Raw genomic sequence first — 27,419 nt, forward strand, 5'->3', positions numbered from 1 at the left:
AAATAGAAATAATAATGCCTGGAAAACTGTGCTGCAGGTAACCATTTGTACCCATTCTTGAGGTTTAGTGTATTTTACATAAAATACAGCAATTGCAGATATATAAAACAAAACGGATATATAAAGACTTCCAAAGAGAAAGAATAAACCCCCAGTTTTATATTGATTCACTACCCTGGAATTACCTACAGTATTGGTAAATACTTATTTCTAAGAATATACTCACAATTTACTTCTACACAAAATGATGCACTGCTGGCAACATGTGTTATCAGCTGGTACTTCTCTCCCAATATGTGCAAAGTACATTACTACACATCAGAGCTTTTCAAACTGTGTGTCATGACACGTTAGTGTGTCGGTTGCAGTGTGTAGGTTTGTTGTGTGACTGCTCCACCTGGGGCTGGAATCTCCGGTTCGCTAGTAGAACTGAATTACTGTGTTGCGAAATGATTCATGTCTAAAAAGTGTGTCACCAACAGGAAGTTTGGAAAGCTCTGCTGTACATATTTCCTTGTTTGAAAGACTCAGCAGGAAAAATAGTCTTCTTTATAAAGCTGAAATCAGTTAGTCTTAAAAAATTATAAACTCCTGGCTAAAGGAAAAATCTTAGCCTCACCAGTTTGCTGACTAAGGGGCCCAAGGAACTTCTAGTCACTAGTGTAAGTGCTGCTCTGCCAGTGAAAATGTAGGTATCTCAACAGGATGACACTGAAGTCCCCTTGGCCCCCACCTACAGAAACTCCACTGGTGTAGTCATTTTACCAGCAGAGTGGTGGAAAATATTGAAGAACACGTCCTAAACATCTTCATTTCTCAATCACATCTCAGAAACCAGCTCTGGGGATGACACAGTTAATTCCCTCCCATTGCCGAAAATGGGAAGGCAAAATACTTACTCTAATTTCAAATGAGCCAAGAATCTTACCAAGTTATGATGCTCAGGTATGTTGCAGTGATGTGTTCCAAAAGACATTGAACAGTTAGCAGGAAGAGGGCTATATACAAGCTGAGCTCCAGCAGGACAAGAACCATATATAACTGTAGTAGCAGCAAGTGGTCCTCCGCTGGCAGAGACAGGAGAAGGTGGGCCACACACCACTGTTGCTGGAGGGGCTGGAGCACCATCTGGAAGTAGAGTGTAAATGATGGAGCCAGGGGGTGGCACAAAAGATGAGGCACTGTGAATCTTCACTTCTCCATTTTCTTGGATCCCTGAATTTTGGGTTTCAACAAAAATAATCCACGTTAAGAGATTAAAGGCATAGTTTAAAAGTAAGTTTAAGTAAAGGCATAGTTTCAATATAAGACGGAGACAGAAACACGATAAAAATGATAAGATACATAAAATTAATAAGTTGATTATATATTTGATGATATTTTTTGTTGTTTACCTGTCTAATTTTATTGCAATTTTATGAAATGCTTTTATGTGCCATGATGAAAAATTGGGGGGGGGGGGCTATTAAATAGGCCATACTTATCAAAAAATAAAATATAATAACAAATAATCTTTAGAATAGCAATGCATAAGAGCAATATATATGGAGCTGCTCCTATGCAGTCAGGATATTGGTTAAGAATGGCTACAAAAATAGGGTGGTCTGCCCATGCCAGGCTTCAAAGTAGGAAGGCAGAAAGGGGTTCTAAGAAGAGAACTATCTTAGCTTTCCTCCATGCCTCTTCAGCTAGCAAGAGGAGAAAAGGCCAACCTGGTGACTTTCCTACACCAACAGAGAACAGTTTCTTGCTAGACAGCCATGAACAAAAGCACAAGAACAACTGCCAGACATGGGAAGACAAGCCAATTGACTTACCTCCATTGGAAGGAGAGTCTTGCAGGTCACTCCTGCCTGGTGCATGCACCAAGCACCCTCTGGCAGCAGGACACATGGAACATTCCTTCTTGCTCTGCCCTTTTATTATTGGGGTCAACATAGGACACTGCAGGCCAACACCAGAATCCTTGGTACTCTGAGATGCAGGAGTGGATGTCTTTAAAAGATTTTTAAGAAAGTGAAAGTAAGAATAATGAACAATTTGTGTTGAGGCAAATATTACATGGAGAAAGTCCCTGCTGCCATCTGTGTGCTCTTTGATAAGGAACTGGAAGAGTTCAAGGCAAAGACAAGTGAACAGGGCCATTCATCAAAGGAGCAAAAAATCTAAAGGCACTAGCAGAAGGAAGGAAATACTCTCCTATGTGCAACTTAGATAAGCTAGTTAATAATTTGGTCAATGCCAAAGTTAGCTCTTCCACCAAGCTAAACATGTCTATCTGCTAAAAACATTTCTGTTCCAGCAAACATACCCAGGCATGCATTTTTGACACATGATTTTAGTAGATGTAAGTCCTTTAAAAATACTGATTTTATATTTTCATTTTTTAATGTCTCTTGTTTCCATTTTTGATTGGTATTTTAAGTGAGTATTTTATACTGTCTTGCAAATCACAGAAAGTTTTTTTGTTCTAGTAAGCGATATTTACAATGAATAGCCAACACTAGGACAACACTATGCTGCCTGAAAGTATATGCTTCTTGATCAATATACATGGACACAAACAGAAAAGCATGCAACAACTATCCATGTATAAATAAACAACAGCAGTGATTATATAAATATATAAGCCTATTAAAAGTGGCAACTAACGTGACTGAGATTTGACTAAGTAAATTTCATTTTGAGTGGTGGCTTGGGTTAAACTCCAAGCAGGTGTAACACACACAAAGCAAAAAGTTACTGACTTGAGCAACATGTTTGGAAATGCACTGCACAAAAACTGAAGAATTCTATTAATAAAATGAAGGCAGTCCATGTCTAAGCATTGCTTGAAGCTATTCAACAAACTGTTAGTATTTGTAATGTAATTTCACTGGGAATGTATTTCACAAAGAATAGATGGTATTGGAGAAAGGAGATGGCAGCTGGCAGTTGGAAGTTGGTTAGTTATCCTACGTAGTTCTGTCTTCACTGTGAAGGTGACAGGTGTGGGGACTTCATGCAGACACTGTCTGGAGGATTTTGTAAATAATACTTGTTGTTCAAATGTTGCCAGCCTGACAAGTAAAGATTTATATTCAGCTATTTGTGCAAGGCATATATATTTTCATCACAAATAGCTATCAGAAGCTGCAGCATTTCTTCTTTCTCCAGGTTGTGGCATGTTTCCACATGTCTGCTATCCAAGGGGGTGAGGGAATTGGCTGAGAAAGGGAAAAAGCAAGAATTTGGAGAAAAGCGTAAACTTTTCTTTTTACACCTGGGCAGTATATAAATTTTGTTAAATAAATGTGTAGTTTAGGCCTCAGATTCAGAAGGCTCAAAATATTTCAATGGTTAACTTTGGAGAATTTCTGTTTTTAAGGGGCTCTCCTTGAGGCAAAGGACTTTGAATAAAATGACCTTTCCCAACTATATTAATGGAAAATTACAAGTTATCTCCAAATATGATTTTTCTAAATTAATTTAAGTGCTTCTAAAGCAGGTGGGGAAAGATCTCCATATCTGATTCCTTTCCATCATTTGCCACTCTAGTTTTCATACTTGCGATGATGGCACATAATACAGATGGCCCCTCTGTTGCAGTGGATTCATTATGCTGGTGATAGCGTCATTCTGGTGAGATATAGCATGCCTGAGTGCAGCAATTTCATCCAATATGCTCTCAATTTCTTCCCTATTGCCTGCAGAAGAATTTAGATTTTTAGCCCATTATATTTGTGAGGACTACAGTTAATTAAAGAACCCCCCCCAAAAAAAATCAGGCTCAGCATTCCATTTATACCAATACTTCCTTTGCTGGATGAAATCTCAATAGCTGAGATAGTAGTAAGGAGGTTGACACTCAAAGCAGTGCTTTTAAACCTGCATCTCAGCAGTTTAAATGACTTCCTTTCATACACTATTTTCTTTTTGCTGACATGCGCGATCTCTAGCAGCCCCATGCTTGGGCAAAAAAAATAACAGGGAAAATAAACTTAAGAAGAAAGAAAAAACAAGGGTTGTATCCAATGCCGGTCTTATGCAGAGTAGATCCATTGAAAATAATGGACATGACTTAGATCCATCAATTTCAATGAGTCTATTCTGAGTATAACTTAGTTGGGTAGACCCCAATTGTTTCTCTAAAAGACTCTGAGACACAACACTTACCCACCCCCGCCCCCCCACTGGAAGACAAATTATGAGAAAGCTGCTCTGACCTAGAGAGGCAGTAAAAAAAATCTAGGGTGGAACCTCATCTGCCTGCCTAGGTCTACAAAGCAGGACTACATGACCTTGCTGGTCCTGGACAATGGGTGGAACAACACATGTCTGGACAGAGAATGATGGGAAGACATCTGAATTAGTTTGAAAACATGCTCCAGGAAAAAATGGAAGGAAAGCATTACCTGTCTGAACTTTATCTAGTACACGGTGCAGTCGGTCAATTTCTGTTTTTTGGCATTTCAATAGCTGCTTTAATTTACCAATCTCCTCTTTCTGAGAAGCAGAAGCTGCAGTCTCGGCATCAGCTTTTCCCACTTCACTCTGAAACTATTAAAAAGCATCTTAGTCATATTTTCTCATGTTTTGCCCTTGTGTACATTGGAGTAAAGCAACATCAGAGTGCACAATGTAAAAAAATGTGGGCAAAGATTCTACAGGCCATTTTGATCCTATTTTCTGAAAAGGGGTTTAAAATGAGCAAGTCTTGGCCTCACATGCCATGTCCTGACTTCTCTCTTTCCAGGCAGATTAAATCATTACTGGCTCAGTCAATTTGAACATTTGTATATCACTGAGATTTTCTGTCCCTTGAAATCAATATATCTGACCAGGACTTGAATTTTTAGAACTCAATGGGAGACACATCTCTAAGCCGCATTGTTTTCATATTCATGTAAGAATTTTTCACTCTTGCCTCTACAGTGGTGCCTCGCAAGACGAAATTAATTCGTTCCGCAAGTTTTTTCTTCTTGCGAGTTTTTCGTCTTGCGAAGCACGGTTTCCCATAGGAATGCATTGAAAATCAATTAATGCGTTCCTAGGGAAACCGCCTTCAGACCAGGTCCGGGGACAGTCTGTCCCCCGACCTCTTCTGAAGGCTGGGGGGGGGGGGGGACAAGGGCTTTTCTTCCCACTGCCAGCCTTCAGAAGGCTGTTCTGAAGGCTGGCGGTGGGAAGAAAAGCCCTTCTTCCCACCTCCCGCCCCGCAAGCTCCGGGGACAGGAGGACTTTGCTGCCGACCGCCAGCATTTTAAAAGCCCCTGCTGTCCCGGGGTGATTTTAAAATGCTGGCTGGCGGGAGCGAAGCCTCCGCTGTCCCGGGGAGATTTTAAAATGCTGGGGGTCAGCAGCGAACGCTTCGCTCCCGCCCGCCAGCATTTTAAGATCGCCCGGGGCAGCGGAGAAGTCTCCGCTGTCCCGGGAAGGCAGGCGGGGGGGGAGCAAAGACTTTTGCCCCCCGCCGGCCTTCAGAAGAGGTCCAGGACCTCTTCTGAAGGCCGGCTGTGGGCGAAAGTCTTTGCTCCCGACCGCCAGCAATTTAAAACAGGTCCCCGGAGATTTCCCTATGGGCTTTCGTCTTGCAAAGCAAGCCCATAGGGAAATTCGTCTTGCGAAGCGCCTCCAAAACAGAAAACCCTTTCGTCTTGCGGGTTTTCCGCCTTGCGAGGAATTCGTCTTGCGGGGTACCACTGTATTTTGTGTTTTTTATCAATGTGTACAGTAAGGGGACAGATAACTTACCCATTCCTCCTTTTCTTTCAGAAGTTTCTGCAACAATTCTATTTCTGCTTCTGCTCTGGCAAGATCTTTAGAAGCTTGAGTAGCAAGCATACAGAACTTCTCTGCTTCCCGAAGTTCCTAGCGAAGAGGAAAAGGTGTTTTACTTAGCTTATTTGATGCAATTGTTGATGTTTTGTATTATTACTATTTAATAAATTTAGTAGTTGCCTGTCACAAAGAAACTCCAAGTGACTTACAAAATTGTACAATCATTAAGTATAACAGAAAATAAAAAAGAAACAATACATTACAATAACAATCATACATTAAAACACAAAACTGTCCCAATAAAATAGCAGCAAAACATATAATCAACAAGATAGTATTGATTATAAGAAATCAATACTTTGACCAGAGCAGTGGTTCCATCCCTTCTCTGTTCCTCTTTCACTATGCTTATTCTAGGTTCTCAATACAGTCAGGTGCAGAGCCTTCTCTGTTAATAATAACAACTACATGATATTTTATTATTAAATGAAATCAAGAAAGTTGCTTCCATGCAGAAATGTATACCTTAATGATAAGAATGACTAATAGAGACTGAAACACACTATGTGGTGCAAGAGTAGTTTCAATTCGGTTTTACAATTTTACCAATTATGTACCTCACTGCGTTCCTGATTAATTTTGCATACAGTTCCACGGAGTGACCTGAGCTGATCTTTGGCTGCACAGAGATCTGCTGCTGCTTGTTTATCTGAAGTAGATATCGCTCTCTTTAACTCCTGCAGCTCTTTATCAATGTCAATGAATTGCATTTGTGCCTTAGCATCTTCCACCTTTTTCTGAAAGAGCGGGAAAATGCTATTCAACAGATGTGACAAAACAAACAACATACACACACAAATATATGTATATCTTGCTTTCTTCTCTGGTAGGATGCATTCACATTAAAATATAAGCAAATAGTGCAGTATTTTTTAAAGTGTTGTACAGAGGGACATGCCTTACTAGTCACAGGCTTTTTAATAGGAGTAGCCCTACCCTATTCTCCAGATATTCTAGTTGTGCAAGAATTCTTTCTTTCTCCTCATCAGCCTCTTGCAGCTGTTGATCTGTTAGGCCCTGGATTTCTTCCATATTCTTCAGCTTTTCACTTAGATGCTGGATTTCATTCTCTAGTTGATGTACTCTGGCTTCATTCAGCATCTTCTCAGATTTAATCTGAAGTTGAAACAAAGGGAAGATGATGAGAGCTTGAGGATAGTTGTAATCTTTCCTAGGGCATAAAGTTAGCAGCATGTGGAATCTTTTGCAAAAGCCTCTGCTTTTTACCTCCTTTACAAACAAGTACATTTGGTCCTTTTCCAAAACTGCAAATAGTAGACACACCATGAAAAAGGCAACATAAAATCATCAGCAATTTGAAGTTTTCCAATATAATAATTCAGGGTCACCAATGCACACGATCACTCATGATTCCATATCAAAAAAATGCCCTCAAGGAAATATAATCTAAATTCAACAGCAAGGCAAAGAAGAGAAAAACAAGGTAATTGGGATGGAGGCACAATCCTATAGGAGTTGTCTCAAAAGAAAATTCAGTGGGGTTCACTCCCAGGAATTATGGCAAATAATTGAAGTCTTAGTTACCACTCAAGGTAAGTACTTTATGGAAAAGTTTGATTTTGAGGAGGGATTGAAGGAAGACAGACACAAATCATGCAGTTACAGATAGGTAGCCGTGTTGGTCTGCCATAGTCAAAATAAAAAAATTCCTTCCAGTAGCACCTTAAAGACCAACTAAGTTAGTTCTTGGTATGAGCTTTCGTGTACAAATCATGCAAATATTCATGAAGGATTGACATGTATTTGACCATTAAACAAGGTTTCTGTCAAAATAATTGTGACAATTCTTTCCTTAATAATTTTACAGCGAAAACTTTTGTGGACACCTGATGAAGTAGACTCTAGTTTACGAAAGTTTATACCACAGTAAACCTCTCTGTCTTTGAAATACAACAAGACACTTTGTTGCAACAGACCAGAATGGCTATCTCCTTGGAAGTTCCTTTCTCTCGCCTTTTGGTAATACAGTGGTACCTCTGGATGTGAACGAGATCCGTTCTGGAGCCCCGTTCACATCCTGAGCAGAACACAATCACGGGTCGTGATTCGCCACTTCTGCGCATGACGTCATTTTGATCGTCTGCGCATGCGTGAGCGGCAAAACCCGGAAGTAACCCATTCCGTTACTTCCGGGTTGCCGCGGAACACAACCTGAAAATGCTCAACCTAAAGCTACTTTAACCCGAGGTATGACTGTAGTTTGTTCTCTTACTTTGGCTTCTGCAGCTTTGTTACAGGCCAGCTTGTATTTTTCTTGTGCCTCTTCCAACTTAGCTTGCTGGGATGTCATCTCCTTCTGAAGCTGTCTCTCTCTGGCCTGGATGGCCTCATTTTCTTGATGAGATTGAGCAAGGACCTTACCAAACTCTTTCTGTAGATCGGCAAGGCTATTCCCTAAAATATCCTTTGCATTATGGCACCTGAAATAATCAGTTATACAAAAAAAGGAAAATGCGTTATGGAGAATTGCTACCTAGGCTTACCATCAATGCTCATCTGAAGACCTGTGTCTTATGGCTAAACTAAATGTTGGACATCTTTGCCAAAACATCTAAAAAGCAGTGGCAGAGCAGAATCTGTTATTTTCCAGCTACAGCAAACACACACCTGCAAACTCAAGATGGGGAAAAAGTGAGGGGGAGGGAGATAAGGGTTGTGAAGAATAGGTGAGAGAAGGGTCTGTCAGTTTTTGGATGTTTTGCTTGGCAGGGGGTTGGACTCGATGGCCCTTGTGGTCTCTTCCAACTCTATGATTCTTTGATTCTATGAGATTCCCAGTTTCAAGTCTTTCCATCCATTTTGACAACAACATATTACTCTGAGACTGAAGGCCATTTCATACAACTACAAAAAAAGAGGTGTTCTGCAGAGTGTTCTCCATCTGAAAGAGTGATGCTTATCTTCAAACACTGACAGATACACAGCTGGGAACTGCCTAGGCATTAACTAGCCAAGTGTTTGCAGCTAGAGCTCCCCTTCTGATAAAGGTATGAAACCTCTGAATTTAGCTCACCTGAATTCTGCCCCAGTCTGTAGATTTTCTTTGAGTTCTCTCACACGAGCCAAGAATTCTTCAGGATGAATTAAGCTGTCAACTGCATGATTCAGTTGATTTTGAGTATCTTTAAGCTGCTGCTTCAAAAGGTTATTATCTTTCTGTAACAAAAGAGATTTCAGAGGTCACTTTTACCATTATATGCTTTCAATGATTTCGTCTTGCATTGACTGTATAAGAATGTAAGAAGACTAAACATAACACTTATTTCACTGCATTTCTTCACTAGCATAGCTGACCTGTGGAGCTAAATGACTAGTTGCTACAGAAAACAATCAATAAATAAAGCATGATAATTTCCCCTATTAACTCTGGATGATTTCCAAGATACAACTCTTGTTAATCTTTAACAGACACACAAGAAAGAATATACAAGGTGGTTGCATGATTGACTTTCAACAGCTGGAGCCTTTTGAAGGTTATATATCAGAATGCCAGACATGCTCTCTGAAAAACAAAAAATATGAAAAAAATACTGTACCTGTAGCTGTTTAAGATGAGAAAGCAGTTTATTATTTTCCTGTTCTCTCTTGTCTGATAATTGTGCTTTTGTCAAGGCATTTTCTAAAGCTTGCCTTTCTTTGCTGAGCTCAGCCTGGAGAGCAGAGTGCTCCAGCTACCCCATCCCAAAAAGAAAAAAGAAAAAAATTCTCACTTTCCTCTACAAAAAAACAATGAATTAGGTAACATTTGAATAGAATATGTATTTTGCAAGGACAGCTCGTTCCTCTAAGGAAGACATTGACAGTCCATAAAACAAGCAAACTTCTCAATTTCCATTTGCCCTATTGTCATGACTGGCCTCTTTTATGCATAATGATATCAGGCTTGAGTAGCATGCTAGTATGAACATGCTGATCAATCCTAATATGCCATTAACCATGGGATATTGTATGAGTTGCCAACCCAGCACTTGTGGGCATATATTGGTCCACCAAAGTTTTCATGGATGCCTGAGGATCATCACCACCATCCCTTTTGCCACTGCAATTAGGCTTGAAAAAGCCACATTGTAGCTAATAGAAGGCTTCTTTCAAGTCTAATTACAACAGAGGAACAATTTCAGAGGCAGAGGGTCACAGTTGGCAGGGGAGTTGTCGCCCTGATGTCACCTCTTACCAACTGCCATAAGGGTTGAAAAAATTGTTACTACCTATAATTTTTCAAACCTAAACGCAGCAGTGTGTGAGAGAGATCTTCCTTGAGATAGCACCTAGAAAAGGAAGATAAACCTTCCCTCTCCAGTTGCACTCCCCAGGAGATCATGCCCCATCTATCTTGGTGGGGAGGGTGGATAAAAACACTTTTTCAAGCCTAATTGCTGGGGGGAATGTGTGCATGCATGTGCATGTGTAGTTGCAGTATGGGGTGGGTTGTGCCCACAAGAGTTTTTCACACTTCAAAATGTATTCATGGGCAATGTACAAACCGTGACCATGCCTTGATTGTCCTAGTAGTATAAATCTGTCCTGAACCTTAATCAATAATTTAGGATGCTGTATGGGTTGGGTTGGGTGGACCCTTTACTCTTTTTTATTGGGCCAGCCCCATGACCCTAGTATGCCTCCCTTGGGCCAATGCATTTGACACGCCTAGATTAGCCTCTGCTACCAAGTTGAATCACATTTAAGAGGGTCAAAGCTCTTTCTCATGGAACTAAAAAGGTTCATTGGGAGAAAGATTGAGAACATCAACATCTTTCTGACAATACTAATAGCTGCTTTTTGATTGTTGGGTGACAAGGTAACACAAACCTAACAGGAATCCTCACAGCAGGAAACTGTTCACTGAGTAAGATAAAGTCCCCCAGCTTCCTCAATCACAATGCTTCAGCAATTCAACTCCCTGTCTTAGAATCATAGAATTGTAGAACTGGAGGGCACCCTGAGGATCACCTAGTCCAAACCCCTGCAATGCAGGAATATGCAGCTGTCCCATACAGGGATTGAACCTGCAACCTTGGCATTATCAGCACAGTGCTATGTCTTCTTTCCCTACTGTGTTAAAAAGCCAGAGTCCAATCAGTTTAAGCTACTGGAAGAGCTGGCAGGACTATGGCAGCAAGGAAAACCAGACAAAATGTCCCTCAGCCACCCAACTACCTGAGAGCTCTTTCTATTTCACTATGACTACTACCAACCTGGATCCTTTACAGATATGTTTTAGAAAAAAGAAGTCACGTTTTGGAACCTATATGGATTGGGAGAAACATGAAAGGTATAAGGAAAGGAGACATTTCTCTCTGAATGTCCACTTACTTGACTGTGTTGTTTTAGCCTCTGCAGTTCTTCCTCATGCTGATTGGATTCAATGTCTCGTGCTTTCAGTTCAGCCTCCAGCTCAGCCTCGTATGTGATATGTTCCCTTTGAGTCTCATGCAGGGCTTCATTGAGCTCTCTTTGTTCTTCAAGTGCCTGCTCAAGGTCTGCGATTTCCTGGAACCGAAAGTGTGTTTTATAATTTTGAGTTCATAAGTTCTCCATTAACATGGTTGTAGCATGTATCCCTGTGAAACAGAGACTGTGCCCCTACACATCTACCATGGGGGCAAGGGGTGGGGGGAAGGGAGCTAAGCCACCCCTGCTGCTGGACTGGAGGCGTACCTCCCCAACATACTATTTTGAAGTCCATAGGATAAGATGTACATAATTGTTGGCAAATGTGGGTTTCCCAATTCTGCATATTATCCCAGTGTGTGATGTGACAGAAAAATGGATGTTTGCAGAGGAAAAGTGGGCTGGGAAGGATGATCAAGCTTTCCCTACCAGCTCCTTCCCCCCCATTGATAGAAAACATCCTGGTGTTGCCAGGATGACAAGTAGGATGGTCAAACATGCCAAGGTCTACAGAGCATCAGCAGTTGCTCTGATTCAGGAAACTGCAATACCATGATTAGTGGCAGGTGGTTGTGAGCTGCCCACCAGCTATTAATACAGTTTAAAACAAACAAAGACAATTACACTAAAATAAAAAATGACCACATTTAATCACATTTTTGAGTAGGTCATAAATACTTTTTACCATCAAAGGCAAGGGTAGAGAAGTGGATCTTCAGCACATGACAAAAGCTGTAAAGTGAAGATGCTAGATGCACTTCAGTCAGGAGGTTCCACAAATCTGGAGCCAGCAAAGAGAATGTCCTCTGATGGGCCACAACCACTCACCCACCAACCTTATGAGTGTGGCAAAACATTACTCTAGCATAAAACTCTGGTGTTTAAAAGCTTGCATTGGCTGCCCATATGCTACCAGGCCAAGATCAACATTCCTATATTAATTTAGAAGACTCATAACAACTTTGATCAATTCCAATCACTGTCCAATCACTGAGGTCTTTGAGGAATTTAGTATTGTGGGTCCACCCCAGTAGAACTCCCACCTGGCTGAGATCCAGCAGGCCACCTTTCTCTTGAACTTCCAGAGGTTAGTGAAGACGTTCTCAATTTAGTAGGCATTTTTTTCCTGATGTTTCGGTTAATTTTAACTGATTTTATCTCCATTATACCAGTTTTGTAACTTCACTGTACACCTCTTAGAGACTATGGTATTAAGCAGTACAGTGGTACCTCGGCCTACGAACAGCCCTGTTAACGAACTATTTGGTTTACGAATTCCACAAACTGGAAGTAGGTGTTCCGGTTAGTGAACTTTACATCGGTCTATGAATGGAAGCCGATTGGTGGAAGAGTACTGGCGGCAGGAGGCCTCAGTGGGGAAAGCGTGCCTCAGTTTAAAAACAGCTTTGGTTTAAGAACGGACTTTCAGAATGGATTAAGAAGTTCGTAAATCGAGGTACCAATGTATATAAATTGTTGAAATAAATAAAAAGATTCTGCCAATCTTAACCTCATTGTTTTGTCCTGGTTTCTAAATTATGTTTGCCAGTGAGGAAAAGCATCAGGACTTTTTGGAATAGAACAGTTCTTGCATCTTACTTTTCTCAGGTTTTCTGCATCCATAGCAACTATCTCCAGCTGGTTTCTCTCTTCCTCGAGTTCTTCCAGCCTTTGCAATAACACCTCTTTATCCCTCTGCAACTCCTTGCATTCATCACTGGTTTGTTTGGCCTGACTCTTAACACTCTCTAGATATTCCTGTAACCCAATGATAATTCCTTCCAGGTCTTTCTTCAGTGCATCATTTGCTGCTATTTGGCCTGTGAATGGTAGAGGAGAAAGAGTTAAGAAATACGAAAAAAGAAGTATTTCAGTTTGCAAGGGAACACCAAAAAGTCATGAGAGCTATCCCTGATTATCTGAAGGTGAGGTGACATCACTGAGTATGTCTCAAAATAGACTTACATAGGAGACACAAACTTTGATTTCAGTATCTGAAGTGATAGCATATTTGCATTTACCCAACATTTATGTTTTAAAGAAGAAATCTGGTCCAATAAGACTGGCAGCCATGTACATTTTTACTGTGCTTGTAACTCTGTTAGATCAGCACAGTAACATTAAAATAAAGTGGGGAAGGGAGGGAGAAATACAGCACTGGATAACCAGGAATTGCAATGACAATGTTTTTCCCCAGAAACTATACATTTTTTCTTTAAACCTAGCCAGTAAAAGTTCACAAATTTTAAGTTAGGTGGAAAGTTCCGTTTCTCTTGACCAGGATCTCATCATTTCTCTAGGTAGTGCCACTTTTCCTCACTTTCCTAACTGCTCTAAGAGAAAATCAACAAGAGTTCTTCAGGAAACTAATCTCCAGAGACTTCCACCAAGAGTTCTCATACTACAAATGGGAAATAACGTCAGGATAAAAAAATTCTACTTGACTAAACAACAGTAGTAGGTATCTTACACTAGTAGGTGACCTCACTTGAATCCATCAAATAAAGTCATCCCGCAAACCTTTCAGTGAGCTGGAAAGATAACCTGGATGCCATTTATGGGTTTCCTGCTAGGAGAGGCAGAATGCTGCTTTGAGGCTTTCAGAATTTGGCTGGTATTGGTGTGCTCAGAAGGGAGAGCCAAGGTGATGGAGTTTAATCTCATGCCATGTATTAAGGATAGCTTCACATTTCAAATAACAAACATGGTTGCTGCATTTATTAAGTGAACACTTCCTACAGCAAATACTTAAAAGCATGCATATGTACTTCTAAGAACTGTTGCCTGTAGAGTGTAAAATCTGTATATGCTATGTAAACTATGGAAAAGCCCAAAGCCTCTGAGCTAAAGTCTGTTTTGAATAACATTTTTACCATCTGTGAGCTGCTGCTCCAGGTCCCTAATTTCCTCAGTTTCCTTTGCAATCCGAGACAGCATGTCATCCAGGCGACTTTCAAGATGCTTGTAATGCTTGTTCATCATGTCAAGTTGCTGTTCTTTGCTTGCTTTCTGAGCCTTCATATGAGCCTGTGAGTGGAAGTTAAATGGACATCTCAGGGCAGTAGTTTAAAAACAAACAAAGCACCCCAAACAATCCTGATCTTCCTGCACCCTTGCCACAAATGTTCTACAGCAGGGACTGGGAACTTTCTGATGATGCTGGACTACACCTCCTATCATCTCTGAGCACTAGCTATATTGATTGGGGCTAATGAGAGTTGGTAGTTCAACAACATCTGGAAGGCTAAAGTTTCCCCATCTCTACTTCACAGTACAGAGCAATGAAAGCTATCTTATGCCAAGTCAGGCAACTGGCTGGGGCTCTCCAGGGTTCCTGATGGGGTCTTTAAAGCCCAAGAATGAAACCTGGGACTTGCATGCAAAGCATGTGCTCTACCGTTGAAGTATGTTGCTTTGCCTATATGATTAACCTAATTATGTAAATGGACAATGTTACTTCAGTCACAGGGCTTTCAGCTAGATGGGCTTCAAGTTTCTTACAATTCTGACCACAGCATATATAAATTCTTAGGAGCAAACAATTTGCAGGAAGTTTGAAAATGATTGAAAAATCTTTTATTTTATTTTATTAAATGTATATGTTTTTTATTTTATTTTGTTGAACGGTTGAAAAATCATTTATAAGCAGTATATCCTTCTGGGAGAAGCCCACAGGGATCTACTTTTGTGAAGCTGGTAGGCCACATCATTTCTCACACCTTTCTCCAAACTATTTCCTTCTGCATTAGTTGAGTTGGCTTTGCACACCTGGAATTTCTACCTGGAAGAACTTTTATTTTTAAGATTTGAAGCCTGTTTTTTAAAACAAAATCCTTAAAGTGGCTAGCAGCTTACATAGAATTTATTAATCTGTGCTCTCTCTCTCTCTTGCCTCTATACATACCACTGGTGCCATCTGTGGAGGGGCCATGGGGGCAGGGCTCCCTAAAATTTTCAAGCAGCACTGCCTCAAAAAAAAAAAAAAATCCACTATGATCCTCAAAGGGATGCACCAGTAGGAAACGCTGGCCCGTCCCTTTGATGATCACCAGACCACCTTCCAGGAAAGTGCTCTGGTGGAGATTGCGAGAGTGGGAGATTGCCAACGAGAAGCATCTTCATGCTGGCTTGTCCTCTGCTAGGGATGTGGTGAAGGGGTGTGTGGCACGCTGAGTTGGCCTGGATGAGTTGGGGGGGTGGCACATGTATGTTGTTTTACACACATGACAGGCCCCTGCAATGTTGGAGGCAACTCAGCATGCCCAATATATACTGAATGCCTAACCAATATGAGACTCATGCATTCCTTGTAAAGTTGAGCACTAATAATAAAACATACCACTGTGACAGCTTCATTCAACTGTGCCCTCAGATTAAGCATGGTAATTAATAGATGGTGTACATAGTATCTTGTAAAATTGAAGTGTAATTCTAACCTTCACTCCCAATGTCACTATGCTAAGTGTCTCTCTACCTCCAAATAGGGAAGTGTACAGTGTGATGACATCAGGGTATAATGTAACTTGTATTCTGCCTTACAGAATGATACAACTCAACCCACGGGTGCTGTAGCTGCAGCCCAGTGCTTCTTATACACTACCATTCTCCCCTTAAGTTACACAGACCATTCTGTAAACCCTTCTCAACCCAGTCAGACTAACCTCATATGCCTCTCTCCAATGGGTGCTAAAGAAATTGGATACTAGATCTTCTGCATTAAAATATAAGCCAATAATTTCAGTTTCATGCCAAAATATCATTTGTATACTTCTCCCCCCAAAATCTACAACCCAGATTTTATTTTATTTTGTCAATAGCACATTTATTCAAGCTGTTATAACCAGTGTCAACTGAACACAGCTATGTGTACCATTTCTCTTAAGTACCATACTTAACCACAGTTGAATGAAACTGTTACAATGACAAGTTTGGTTATAAGCTTGATAGTGTTTGCTTGGCTTAGAAACACAGTGTCAAATCTTACAGGGCAGACTACTTCCATTCATGGTTTTAGGAATCCAACATGCATCCAATATGGTACACATTTTTTATGAACCAAAAATAGCAGAGTGCTAATTGGCATAAAGAGTACAGAACCAGCCCCCACAAAAAATAGTTAATACAAAAATGCAATCCAACTATCCGATGGTACTTTTAAAATAAATGCACAACTCCACCAATTACACTTAAAACAAAAACCTTATTAGTTAAAATCCCAGGAAAAAGCATGCTTTCCTAAATACTGAGGTAATGCAAAATGGCTGAAGCAAAAGTTTCACTTTATCAGACTATCCCCATACCAAATCTTCATTTAATTTTCTGAGCAGATAACAAAAGAGGCAAATGTCCAAATATCTATAATAAGCCAAGCCAAGTTTGTCCTGTTTTAAAAGTATCTATAACTTAGCAATGTTATCTTCTAAAATTGTATGCTGCTGTTGAGATTCCTCAATGGTATTTTGAGGGAGGGGAGAGGGAGAGGGAGGCACTTACAGCGTTTGCTTTGTCTTTTCTTCTTTTCAAATCCTGTGTTGAAAGCCCCACTTAAAAGTTGGAATTCATTGTGAAAGACGAGCAGTACTAAAAAAGTAGCTCAGCTCAAACACGGTTTCTCTTAATCTCTATCTAGTCTCTAGTCTCGTACACCAAACTTTTCTGTTTGACAGTTGCACTTTGGTTAGGATGTGGTTTGAAAGGGGGAAACTAAGCCCCAGGAGCTGTGAGAGCTCTTTGTCAGGCCTGCACAGTGGTAACATGCGCTCCAATCCCTACTTGTTTCAGCTAGCTGGGCTGGGTCCTGTTTGCTTCAAATCACAACACAGGAAGCAGTGCAGGCAGCCAATCAACTCTACAGCTTGTAACAGGCAGCTCCACTCTCCAAGAGGCTGAGCTTAAATAAAGCAGTTTCCTTTCATTTAGAAAGCCTCCCTGAAACATACGGAAAGTTATTATTGGAGAGACTGAGGTCTTGGACTGTTGACTTCACAATTTCTTTTTATAATCAGCCTCTGAGCTTCAAAAATAAGCCAGATATGAATGAGACTTCAAGTATATCCACATAACTGGAAAGCATGAAAGGCTATACTAACTTTTTGTTTTGCAAAACTTTTTTTTCTTTTTGCAAAATATGGATCTCTTAACATTTATAGTTTGTTTGTGGCAACATAAAATTGTTTGGTTTATTAAAAGGAATGCATTTTTTAAATGAAACTAATATTTATGGGGTAACTTTGTATCAGATTCCTGTAGCCCAGTTGTTTGCATGTTTAGCTAGAAGCAAGCCCAACTAAGCTTGGTGCAACTACGGTAGTCCAAAGTGTGCACTGAATTGCAGCCTTAATTATGCATAACTGCTCTCTTGGGACAATGGAATGGTCTGGTCTGCCTAATTAGAGCTTTGTGACACCAAGAAGCTTATACAGTTACACCAGTAAATGTAGGTCCAGTTTGCATTCCTTATTCTGTGTGATCAATTAAACAAAGCTCTCCACACCCAAAATAGTTAAAGGCAACTTTAAAATATGAGTCATCTTGAGATTAAGAAACCAGTCAATCTACATTGTTTTAGAAGGAATGACAATTTTTCTCTTAGGGTGTGTCTGCATCACATGCTGCCTTGCGGAGAGAAGGAAATCTGTTACTTCTCCTTGTTTCTGTCCTGCTAAAATATTTCTAACCAATGTGAGGTTAGAACTTAGCCTAGGATGTGCAGCAAACTGCATCAACCTTTCCTGAGAAATAAGACTTTGTGCATACTATTTCAAAAAACCACAAACTCATCTGCAATAGCTCAAAAAATATGTTTAATAACAAATAATACTGAGCTTGGTTGGCTTACTTAGCATAAACCTGCTTAGGGTCATGCCACATGGTTGCTTCTTAAGACAAGGGCACAAATGAATCATATTTGTGTGTGAATATGGATTGAAATGTCATGTGAGGGTAATATAAGCACCTGAATAGAGGAAGGACTATAGCTCAGTGGCTGAGCATCTGCTTTGAATGCAGAAGCTTCCAGGGTGAATCACCAGCATGTTCAGGTAGGGCTGGAAATGGCCCCTGCCTGAAACCCTGGAGAACTGCTGCCAGTCAATGTAGACAGTATTGAGTTATAGGCACAGTGGACTTCCTCAGTATAAGGCAGCTTCCTACACTGATTTAAAAAGGATAATGGCTAGAATACAAAGAGCTATTAGGTGAACCTTGTGGAACATTTTGACTTTTTTTTTTTGGAATAGCAAATCTCCATACTCGGTTTCAAAAGCAGTTTGCCATGCAGACTGAGGATGGCTGATTGAGCATGCATCTTGAGCATGCATAGTCCATTATCTGGAATGTTCTCACATGGTATTTTTTATCTGTCACATGATCTGAAAGACTGCAGCCATGCTTTTAAAAGAACAATGTAGAATGGGTCCCTGAGGCCACCCAAACATTCCTTCTGGAGAAGGCAGGCAGGCCTGGGGAAAAAGTACAGTGGTACCTCTGGATGTGAACGGGATCCATTCTGGAGCCCTGTTCGCATCCTGAGTAGAATGCAACCCATGACTGTGCGTCTGCACGGGTTGCAATTCGCCGCTTCTGTGCATGTGTGTGACGTCATTTTGGGCGTCTGCGCATGTGGCGAAACCCGGAAGTAACGTGTTCCGTTACTTCTGGGTCGCTGCAGAGTGTAACCTGAAAATGCTCAACCTGAAGCATATTTAACTCGAGGTATGACTGTATCTCCTTTCTCAATGCCTAGAGATGAAACATAGCAAGCTGACTAGGCAGGAAATCTCTTTCTGCATTCGCTTGCTGTGCACAGAGAAAGGGAAACTCCTGTCACACACCCAAAATAAAACAAACTGACCATGTAGGAAGAGGTGTATTCCTGCATGGCTAGATTTCTGCAGAATAGTATGGAAGAAGCAAGCATGTCTCAGGAAGACTGTCTGGGTGTGGATGAAAAAGGCCCAGTGGGCCAGAGGCTCTCCATACCAGATACAGAAAGAAGCAGACCTTGAAGTAGCTTGCTTCCAATCCATTTATTGCTTGAAAATGTCGTGACCAGGACTCCAGAGTTCCAATATCAAATTAATAATTGCCCTGGCTGTTGGAAAACTGGCACTGGGCTTAACATTGATTCTTGGTACACCAGAATATGGACAATAATATTGGCTAAGAAATTAACATGTTAGGACAGAGCAGCAAAGGGCAAACACAATTCCTATTCCTTTTATAACATAGGGCAAATGTTTATTTAATCCATAAATTGTTCAGACTATGGCAGGAATCCACCCAACACGCATGGGAAAATATGGCATAATCTCTTAGAGTAATCTAATTCAACTTTATTACATAGCACGACCAAAGTCAGTAATTTTATTGGGACATGTTGCTTATTGTTTACTGTGGTAGCAATGGTTTTCTCAAAATGTATCTTCTGTACCATATAAAATAAATAAAAACATAAAATGATCAAATTAATAATAATATCACCCTAAGATGCAGTACTAATACATATTCACCACCCCATGAATACATATATTTTCTTTTCATAAATGAAGCTTGTTTCATTACAGTGGTGCCCCGCAAGACGAATGCCTCGCAAGACGAAAAACCCGCTAGACGAAAGGGTTTTCCGTTTTTCGATGCGCTTTGCAAGACGAATTTCCCTATGGGCTTGCTTCGCAAAACGAAAAAGTCTTGCGAGTCTTGCGATTTTTCCCCTCCCCCCCTTTTTCTAAGCCGCTAAGCCGCTAATAGCCTTTTAGCCGCTAAGCCTTTAATAGCCGCTAAGCCTTTAATAGCCGCTAAACCGCTAATAGCGCTAATCCGCTAATAGGGTTGCTTCGCAAGACGAAAAAACCGCTAGACGAAGAGACTCGTGGAACGGATTAATTCCGTCTTGCGAGGCACCACTGTATATGAAGGAAAGAACCTAGGGAACTGCATCTGAACCTATGAACTTTTCTGATGATGTTTCAGCAATGTGCTAGTTAAATGTCAAACACTGTATACGTTTATTAAAATATTTTTGAAACAATTCTTTAGAAAAAATATATTTTAATGGCAAAGATACTCCACTGAAATTTAGCAGAACTCTTTTCCTACAATCCTGTGGGCAAAGTGTCATTTACTCTATTACTCAAACAAAACTAGATTCTAATTTTATTCCTGCTAACTGGATATTTATTCAATAATTTATTTGGCATTTCCTATTAATACTATATATATTGAATTCATGTATATATGTGTGTGTAAAACTTACATGTCTTGGGTCTTCAGGATCTAGAGAATCTATAAAACGCTGCAGTTCTCCTAACTCCTTCTCTTTTTTGGCCATGTCTTCCTGCTGCCTTTCCATCTGTTTCTCTAGTTCTAGAGCTTCTTCTCGTAGTTGATTTAGGAGAAGTATCTTGTTGCTTAGCTCTTGCCTAAGACAATCCTTTTCCACGTCTGACATCTAGATTTGAACAAACAGAAAACACACCTAACTAAGACTGAGATACAAAGGATTCAGAGACTACACAAGCTGTATGGTTTAAAAATATGATTCAGTGATTTTCCTTGTGAACTTGAATTCTGCAGTGTGGGCCCAATTCTGTAAATGCTTACGTAGAAGTTAGTCCCAATGCAGCCAATGCATCTCAAGTAAACATCCACAGGGCTAAAGTCTATCACTGCATTTCACAGGGAAGTGTTATCATCTATGAAAACCTGCCTTTTTCCTTAGTGCTACATATGGCCAAGTGTTGGAATAAGGTATGCAGCTTTACTGTGCAGCCCCAAAGCATTAGATTGGAATGCTTGAAATTTGGCAATTATGCACAAAAAAATGAACAGGTCTTTTCAATAGTTTCAGTTTATTGCCACATTGTTGTTTATTAAATTTGTATACTGCATTAATGTGTATACAACATAAAAATACAAACTGAGAACACAACATACAGAATGAAACAAAAACGAATCAATACCCCTCTCCCACTAACACATTTAAAAGGCCATAGTTACAGAGAAATGTTTTCACCTTGTGCCTATAAATATGTACAGAATGCTCCAGGGGAGAACCTAGCAGGGGAGTAGAGGCTTATATACATACCTTTTTCTGAGCCACAACATCTTGGACTAGTTTAAGCTCCTCTGTTGCTTTTAAAACACGGTGCTCTGCATTGGCTACTTCACCTAGCAATTCTGTTAATTTTTCTTGGGCTGGGAAAATGAGAAACAAATGATAAAGACATGCCAATTGCAGCTATAAAGTGCCAACATGGACATATGTTGCAGTTATGGTGAATGTCTCCAGAAGGGTAGAAAGCAGCGGTAACAATCCAGGGAAGTGCACAGGAAAGTTTGTCGATCCTGCAGGTCTTTTAGGCTATAGTGCTATATATACTGATTTGGAAATAAATTCAATTGAAGGCAATGGAGCTTGCTTCTGAGCAGGCTTGGATTGCATTATATGTAGTCTTTTATGTATATGCTTACATAGATTTACTGAATGAGATCTAGCAGGTCAAAAATTAGGAAGGTGTTAGGAAAAAGGTCAATCGTGAGCCAGTTTGAATGGAGTTGCATTCAAGTGACTGAATAATAGTGCAGACTAGAGCTGGGTCTTGGGACTAAATCTGGGGCCCCAAATAACCACCCAGAGAACAGCAGATGAGGAGGACAGTGACAAACAGGTCCAGTACTGTAGCTGGCCTGCTTCTGGTTGCTACAGCATGTTTTCTTATTATATTGTAAAATGTTTTATAATCAAGAGATAACCGACTAAACTTGTACATGGTTGCACATGGTTATTTATTGTTACTAGATAAACATGTTATCCTTTTCCATAACCAAATGATTCTTATTCCCAAGTAGAAGTGTTTACAATTGAGGTGGCAGAAGCAAGCCACATTTTATTTCTGTAGTCATGATGGTGCCATGATTTGGCTTTAAACTGTGGAACATGCACAGAGCATTTCCTTTTCATCAGGGTTGGCAAACTTGTTTGGATTTTGCTTTAACATAACACTGATGTAACACATACAGTGGTGCCCCGCAAGACGAATGCCTCGCAAGACGGAAAACCCGCTAGACGAAAGGGTTTTCCATTTTGGAGGTGCTTCGCAAAACGAATTTCCTATGGGCTTGCTTCGCAAGACGACAATGCCTTGCGAGTTCCTGCGGGGCTTTTTTCCTTTCCCCCCCTTTTTCTAAGCCGCTAAGCCGCTTATCAGCTGATCCGATCAGCAGATAAGCCGCTAAAAGCCGCTAATAGCGCTAATCCGCTAATCTGTCAATGGGCTTGCTTCGCAAGACGAAAAAACCGCTAGACGAAGAGAATCACAGAACGGATTCTTTTCGTCTTGCGAGGCACCACTGTACGGCCACCCCTCTTTAGACCATTAAGTTCAGGGCCTAAAACTGCTGAACTGCTCCACTTTGAAGGAGATCTGAAGCTGCTTTGGTAAAACCCATTCCTTTGGCCTACTGAAACCTACTGTAATGGCTAGGAGTGTAAACTGGGAAGTCTTGTATTCAAATGTCACCACAGCCCTCGCCTCACTAGACTGATACTCAGATGCTGTTGAGTCAGTAATTTAACTGTCAGCTTTAACATTCAGCAGAAATCAAGAGCATCAGATGGAAGACAATACACACAGAGTGAAAGGTTTTCTACATTTAACTTTGCAAGGGGAGGGGAGGTTGGAAGTACCTCTTTTAACCTTTCTCTCTCTTTCTTCTCGTTGTGCATCTAGTGACTGAAGAATATTCAGTTTCAGCTTCTGAATCTTTTGTTCTTCTGCTTCTTCCAGATTTCCCATCTGCATCTTCTGAGCCTTGCTAGGGATATAGCCTTCTACAGCGTACATGTTCCTTTTGTATCTAGATTTCCCAATGTAAGGGCTTTCACCCGGTACATCATCAAGTTCAACATCCTGAAATAGGACATAATAGTACAAATTCAGCCAGACTGGAGTGCCTTGGCAGTTTAGTGCAGTGTTTCCCAACCTTTTTTGGGCAAAGGCACACTTGTTTCATGAAAAAAATCTCGAGGCACACCACCATTACAGCCCCGTGACGTCAGCGCGCAGCGTCACGCCAGGAGGGACATGAATTGCTAGCAAATTACATAATCACCTCCTTGAGGGCTGGCTCATCTTCTCCGAAGGCAGAACCCCATTAATTAACAGCACAGACTCACACCATAGCCAAGACGAGGGGGGAAAACCTCAGTCATGCACAGTCATGCACATGTGGGGGCTAAATGAGGACGAAGACCGGGCAGAGAGCAGGGTTCAAATCACCCCACCTGGCCAGGACAATCCCTGGGTGCTCCCTTGGGCCACTCGCCTGACCCACCTCGCAGGGCTGTTGTTGCGAGGATAACACGGGGAGAACCATGCGCGCCCCCGGGAGCTCCTTGGAGGAGAAAGCGGGCGATGAATGCAATGCACGAAATATATGAGAGGCGACCAGGTTTTGCAAGTGAGGGGCCCCCGCCAGCCTCCGCTTCCAACACCCGGCGCAACGACGCCGAAGTTTCCCCCCGGGCTCGGCTCGGGGAGCAGCGCTGCTCCCCCCCGGCTCCCCTTCGCCCTCCCGGCTCTCTCTGCCGCCCACTGGGGACCCCCCTCACCTGCCAAGTCCGGAGCGCCAGTGGAAGTTGCATGCATGCATGCAGGGCGCCGCGTTGCCATTGCATTGCACTGCACTCCATGCAACGCCTGCACGCATGCATTGCTTTGCACGCCCGCCAAGGGGTCTCCCCGCGGTCCGATGCGTCCCCTCCGGCGCGGATGCAGCATTGAAAAAATAACACACACCCCGACGCAGCCCTACCTGGGGGGCAGCCTCCGCCTCCGCCGCTCCGCCTCCGTGGGGATCCCCGGGCTCCATCCTGCCGCCCGATCTCTGCGGGGGCGCAGGCAGGCTGTGCGGGGTCTGCGCGGAAGAGCCCCTGCCCGCCCGCCCGCCGCCGCCGCGCTCATTCCATGGCCGGGAGAAGAGCGCTTCAAACAAAACGCCCGGCCCGCCAGGCCACGCTGGGAAACGTAGTTCGCGCACCCCGCGCGGGCGCGGAGCCCAAGGGCGAGGGGACTACGGATCCCGGCAGCCCCCGCGCCGGGGACGGAGGGGGAGAGGCCGGGTGCAGGGATGGAGGGACGGGTGGGCGAGCGAGTGAGTGAGTGGCAGCCGCCAAGCCTTGGCCGAGAGCCAGGAAGGGCCTCCCCGGAGGAGGAGGAGGGAGGCGCAGAGTGGGAGGGAGGGAGGGAACCCCAGGGGTCATCGAAAATTTGACTTTTTTAAAAAAAAAATCTTTTGAATTTTTTAATTTTTCCTGCGGCACACCAGGCAACATCTCGCGGCACACTAGTGTGCCGCGGAACAGTGGTTGGGAAACACTGGTTTAGTGCAACTGGAGATATGCTCTTCTACCATCCTCACCATCAGTTTGGAGTTGAGGAGGGGAATAGAGTGTCAGTTCTGATTTTGTACTTTGATTCAGATGTGCAGCACAAGTTTGGGATCAAGTAGGCTCTCTAAAACTGAAAATACTATTTTCAAATAATTACCTCTATTGGATAATAACCTAATGGTTCAAACTTGGCATCAATCTTATAAAAAGCCAGTTCTTGCTCCAGCTCATATTGTTTCTGACAGGCTCGGGTTAATTCCACTGTCTTCTGCTTTAGCTAACAAACAAACAAAAAAACATACAAAAGGTTAACAAATTGTGTCTTATAAACATATATATTTAAATGGAATGCCAGTGTCATGGGTCGCTATATGATCCATGCATGAATGACACAACACAAACATCTTTATATAGTAAAAATACAGGGTACACTAGTCAGACTTGCATAACAAAATGCATTTGCTTTAGATGTTGCATTTATACAGATAGTTAAACAACACACACACACACACACACACACACACACACACACAAACACACCAGCCATGACAAAGCAAGCCAGTCCCAGCATGCACTTCAAGTCTTTTCAAATTGTCAGCTATGGAGTGGCTTGTCTGCTATGGAGCGGCTGGCAATAGTTGTATGCAAGATTTGCTGCATCACAACAATTTACTATCTAATGCAAATCACGTTAAGGTATCTGCAAATGGTATGTCATGCACAATGCTGAAAATACATGTACACTCAAAATAAAAAAGAATTAACCAGTCATTCACTTTACTATAGTATTCAAATATTGATAAATCTGATACTAAAATAAAAATAGGGCACCAAGTGCTCTAGCCTCATTATTTCCATTTTTCTGAACTGAATAGAATGAGGTACTTACTCTGTTAGCATCCCCCCCCCTTTTACTTTTAGAAGCTAGCAGAACACAAGAAAAATAAAAATGCTGTCTTGGTCATATTTTTCCAGTTAATTTTTGCATGTAAGTTGTATTGGGACTACTGCCTTCTGCAGATATAATACTTGATGATGACCATGGTTTGTAGCCTAAGCCTGGTTAACAGTCAAATGCAGCTCATCCTGCCCCAGAGTTCATGCATACTCCAGAGCCACCTGGGAGACCTTCTTACTATGAGTGATGGAGAAACTGCTTAACTTTGACTTGATCAAGTGCAACTATAACACTTAACCACAGCTCACGCAAACCTTGGTTTCATATATTGATTTGTGCCTAACCATGAACTATGGAAAACAAACAATGCTTAAGAATCATAAATGCATTGGATCCACCTAAATCTGTATGTACCTTTACCTATAATCACAAATATATTTGAAGAACCAAACAGAAACATAAGCAGTCCCAATTTGAAACTATCCTATTATTTTCGTTTATCTGGAAGAGAAGTGGGTGCTCTCTCTCTTTTGACTGTTTTATTGTTGGATACCTGTAGGAGAGCATGCAGCAAGGTTCCAATAGGTAGCAGTAGGAAGAACTGAAGGGACGGGGAAAGAAAAGGGTAGAAACAGGAAAGATTGGAAGAAGGAAAAGAATTAGATTTCTAAATCAAAGTATCCAACACCATGCACAACTTCTAATTTAGAAAAATATTTGACACAGGGAAGTGTTTTTGGTGAACAAATAATGATAAAACAAGTACAGCTTTCACTTTATTGAATAATTCAAAACAGGACCATGCAAAGAAGCACTATGGGTTGCAGCGGAAAAAAAGCGTAGTCAAGCTTATACACACAGAGGCTACCTTTAGTGAAAAATAAAGGCTCAGTCAGCAATAAAGGAAATGGATCAAACAAACCAAGATATAGGCTAAATGAAAAGAGGAGCAAACTAAATCAGTCACCAGAAGGACAAGAGAAGACAGTGCTGAAAAATATACGTTACCAGATCAAGATACTATTAAGATTAAACTGTTTGTTCTGTTTATTCAATTGGATGTGTGTGTTATCTACTGAATACAATCCATTGAAAAAATCTAGCTCCTATTCATTTCAGTGGGATAATGACAGTGTGGTCACAAAGACACACAGCTTACAAAGCCAGTTTTCAGTAAGCCCAGCTCTGAAGAATCTTAATTAAAAGGGAAGACCTAACTCCCAGTAATTATTGCAGACATGACAAATAATGATTTAATAAAGAAACTCAAAGCTTAATGAGCCATTAAGGTTTTTAAATACAATCCTAATTTTTCATTTCTGCATACAAAATGCACCAAACCACCTGTGGATTTTACATCCAGAAATAAAAGTTGGGGCTCTGTTCAGAAGCACATTGAATGTTAGAAATAAACCATAGATACAATGGGATTTATGGCAACAACAGAACACATGGCTTAATGCCTAACCAGAAAACATTTAATCCATCTATCTGAAGACAAAAAATGTGTACTAAGGCTAGAAAACATTTAGCTTTCTAATAATTTTAAACATAACACATACAAATATAATGATAATATAATGATGGCTATTGTCAAATAAACCAAATAGAAAGCCAAATAATGAGATTATTCCCACAACTTGATATACAGTGGTACCTCGGGTTAGGTACTTAATTTGTTCCGGAGGTCCATTCTTAACCTGAAACTGTTCTTAACCTGAAGCACCACTTTAGCTAATGGGGCCTCCTGCTGCTGCCGCGCCACCGGAGCACAATTTCTGTTCTCATCCTGAAGCAAAGTTCTAAACTGGGTTAGCGGAGTCTGTAACCTGAAGCGTATGTAACCCGAAGTACAACTGTACTGCTGCAGTCCTACTGGAGTCAATTGTTCTACCACAC

General features: G+C 41.3%; 1 protein-coding gene across 5 annotated transcripts in view; it reads right to left on the reverse strand.

The window, feature by feature from the left end:
- Window positions 1–27,419, reverse strand: part of CNTRL (centriolin) — a 63,682-nt gene that overhangs the window by 21,082 nt on the left and 15,181 nt on the right. For 4 of the 5 annotated variants that reach the window (XM_083485661.1, XM_083485662.1, XM_083485663.1 and 1 more), the window contains 17 exons: window positions 24,780–24,899; window positions 22,919–23,141; window positions 21,317–21,426; window positions 20,486–20,680; window positions 14,106–14,259; window positions 12,832–13,052; window positions 11,155–11,331; window positions 9,378–9,512; window positions 8,855–8,997; window positions 8,054–8,261; window positions 6,757–6,936; window positions 6,378–6,557; window positions 5,734–5,850; window positions 4,395–4,539; window positions 3,547–3,686; window positions 1,818–1,995; window positions 929–1,215 (listed from right to left, as the gene is read on the reverse strand). In XM_083485661.1, the coding sequence (XP_083341787.1) occupies window positions 929–1,215; window positions 1,818–1,995; window positions 3,547–3,686; window positions 4,395–4,539; window positions 5,734–5,850; window positions 6,378–6,557; window positions 6,757–6,936; window positions 8,054–8,261; window positions 8,855–8,997; window positions 9,378–9,512; window positions 11,155–11,331; window positions 12,832–13,052; window positions 14,106–14,259; window positions 20,486–20,680; window positions 21,317–21,426; window positions 22,919–23,141; window positions 24,780–24,899 (2,913 nt within the window). Of the gene's footprint in view, window positions 1–928; window positions 1,216–1,817; window positions 1,996–3,546; window positions 3,687–4,394; window positions 4,540–5,733; window positions 5,851–6,377; window positions 6,558–6,756; window positions 6,937–8,053; window positions 8,262–8,854; window positions 8,998–9,377; window positions 9,513–11,154; window positions 11,332–12,831; window positions 13,053–14,105; window positions 14,260–16,725; window positions 17,021–20,485; window positions 20,681–21,316; window positions 21,427–22,918; window positions 23,142–24,779; window positions 24,900–27,419 lie in introns of those variants that run through there. The other variant, XM_083485665.1, reaches the window with a different exon arrangement.

The sequence above is a fragment of the Podarcis liolepis genome (assembly GCF_965112155.1).
Source record: "Podarcis liolepis genome assembly, chromosome: Z".
Lineage (NCBI taxonomy): Eukaryota > Metazoa > Chordata > Lepidosauria > Squamata > Lacertidae > Podarcis > Podarcis liolepis.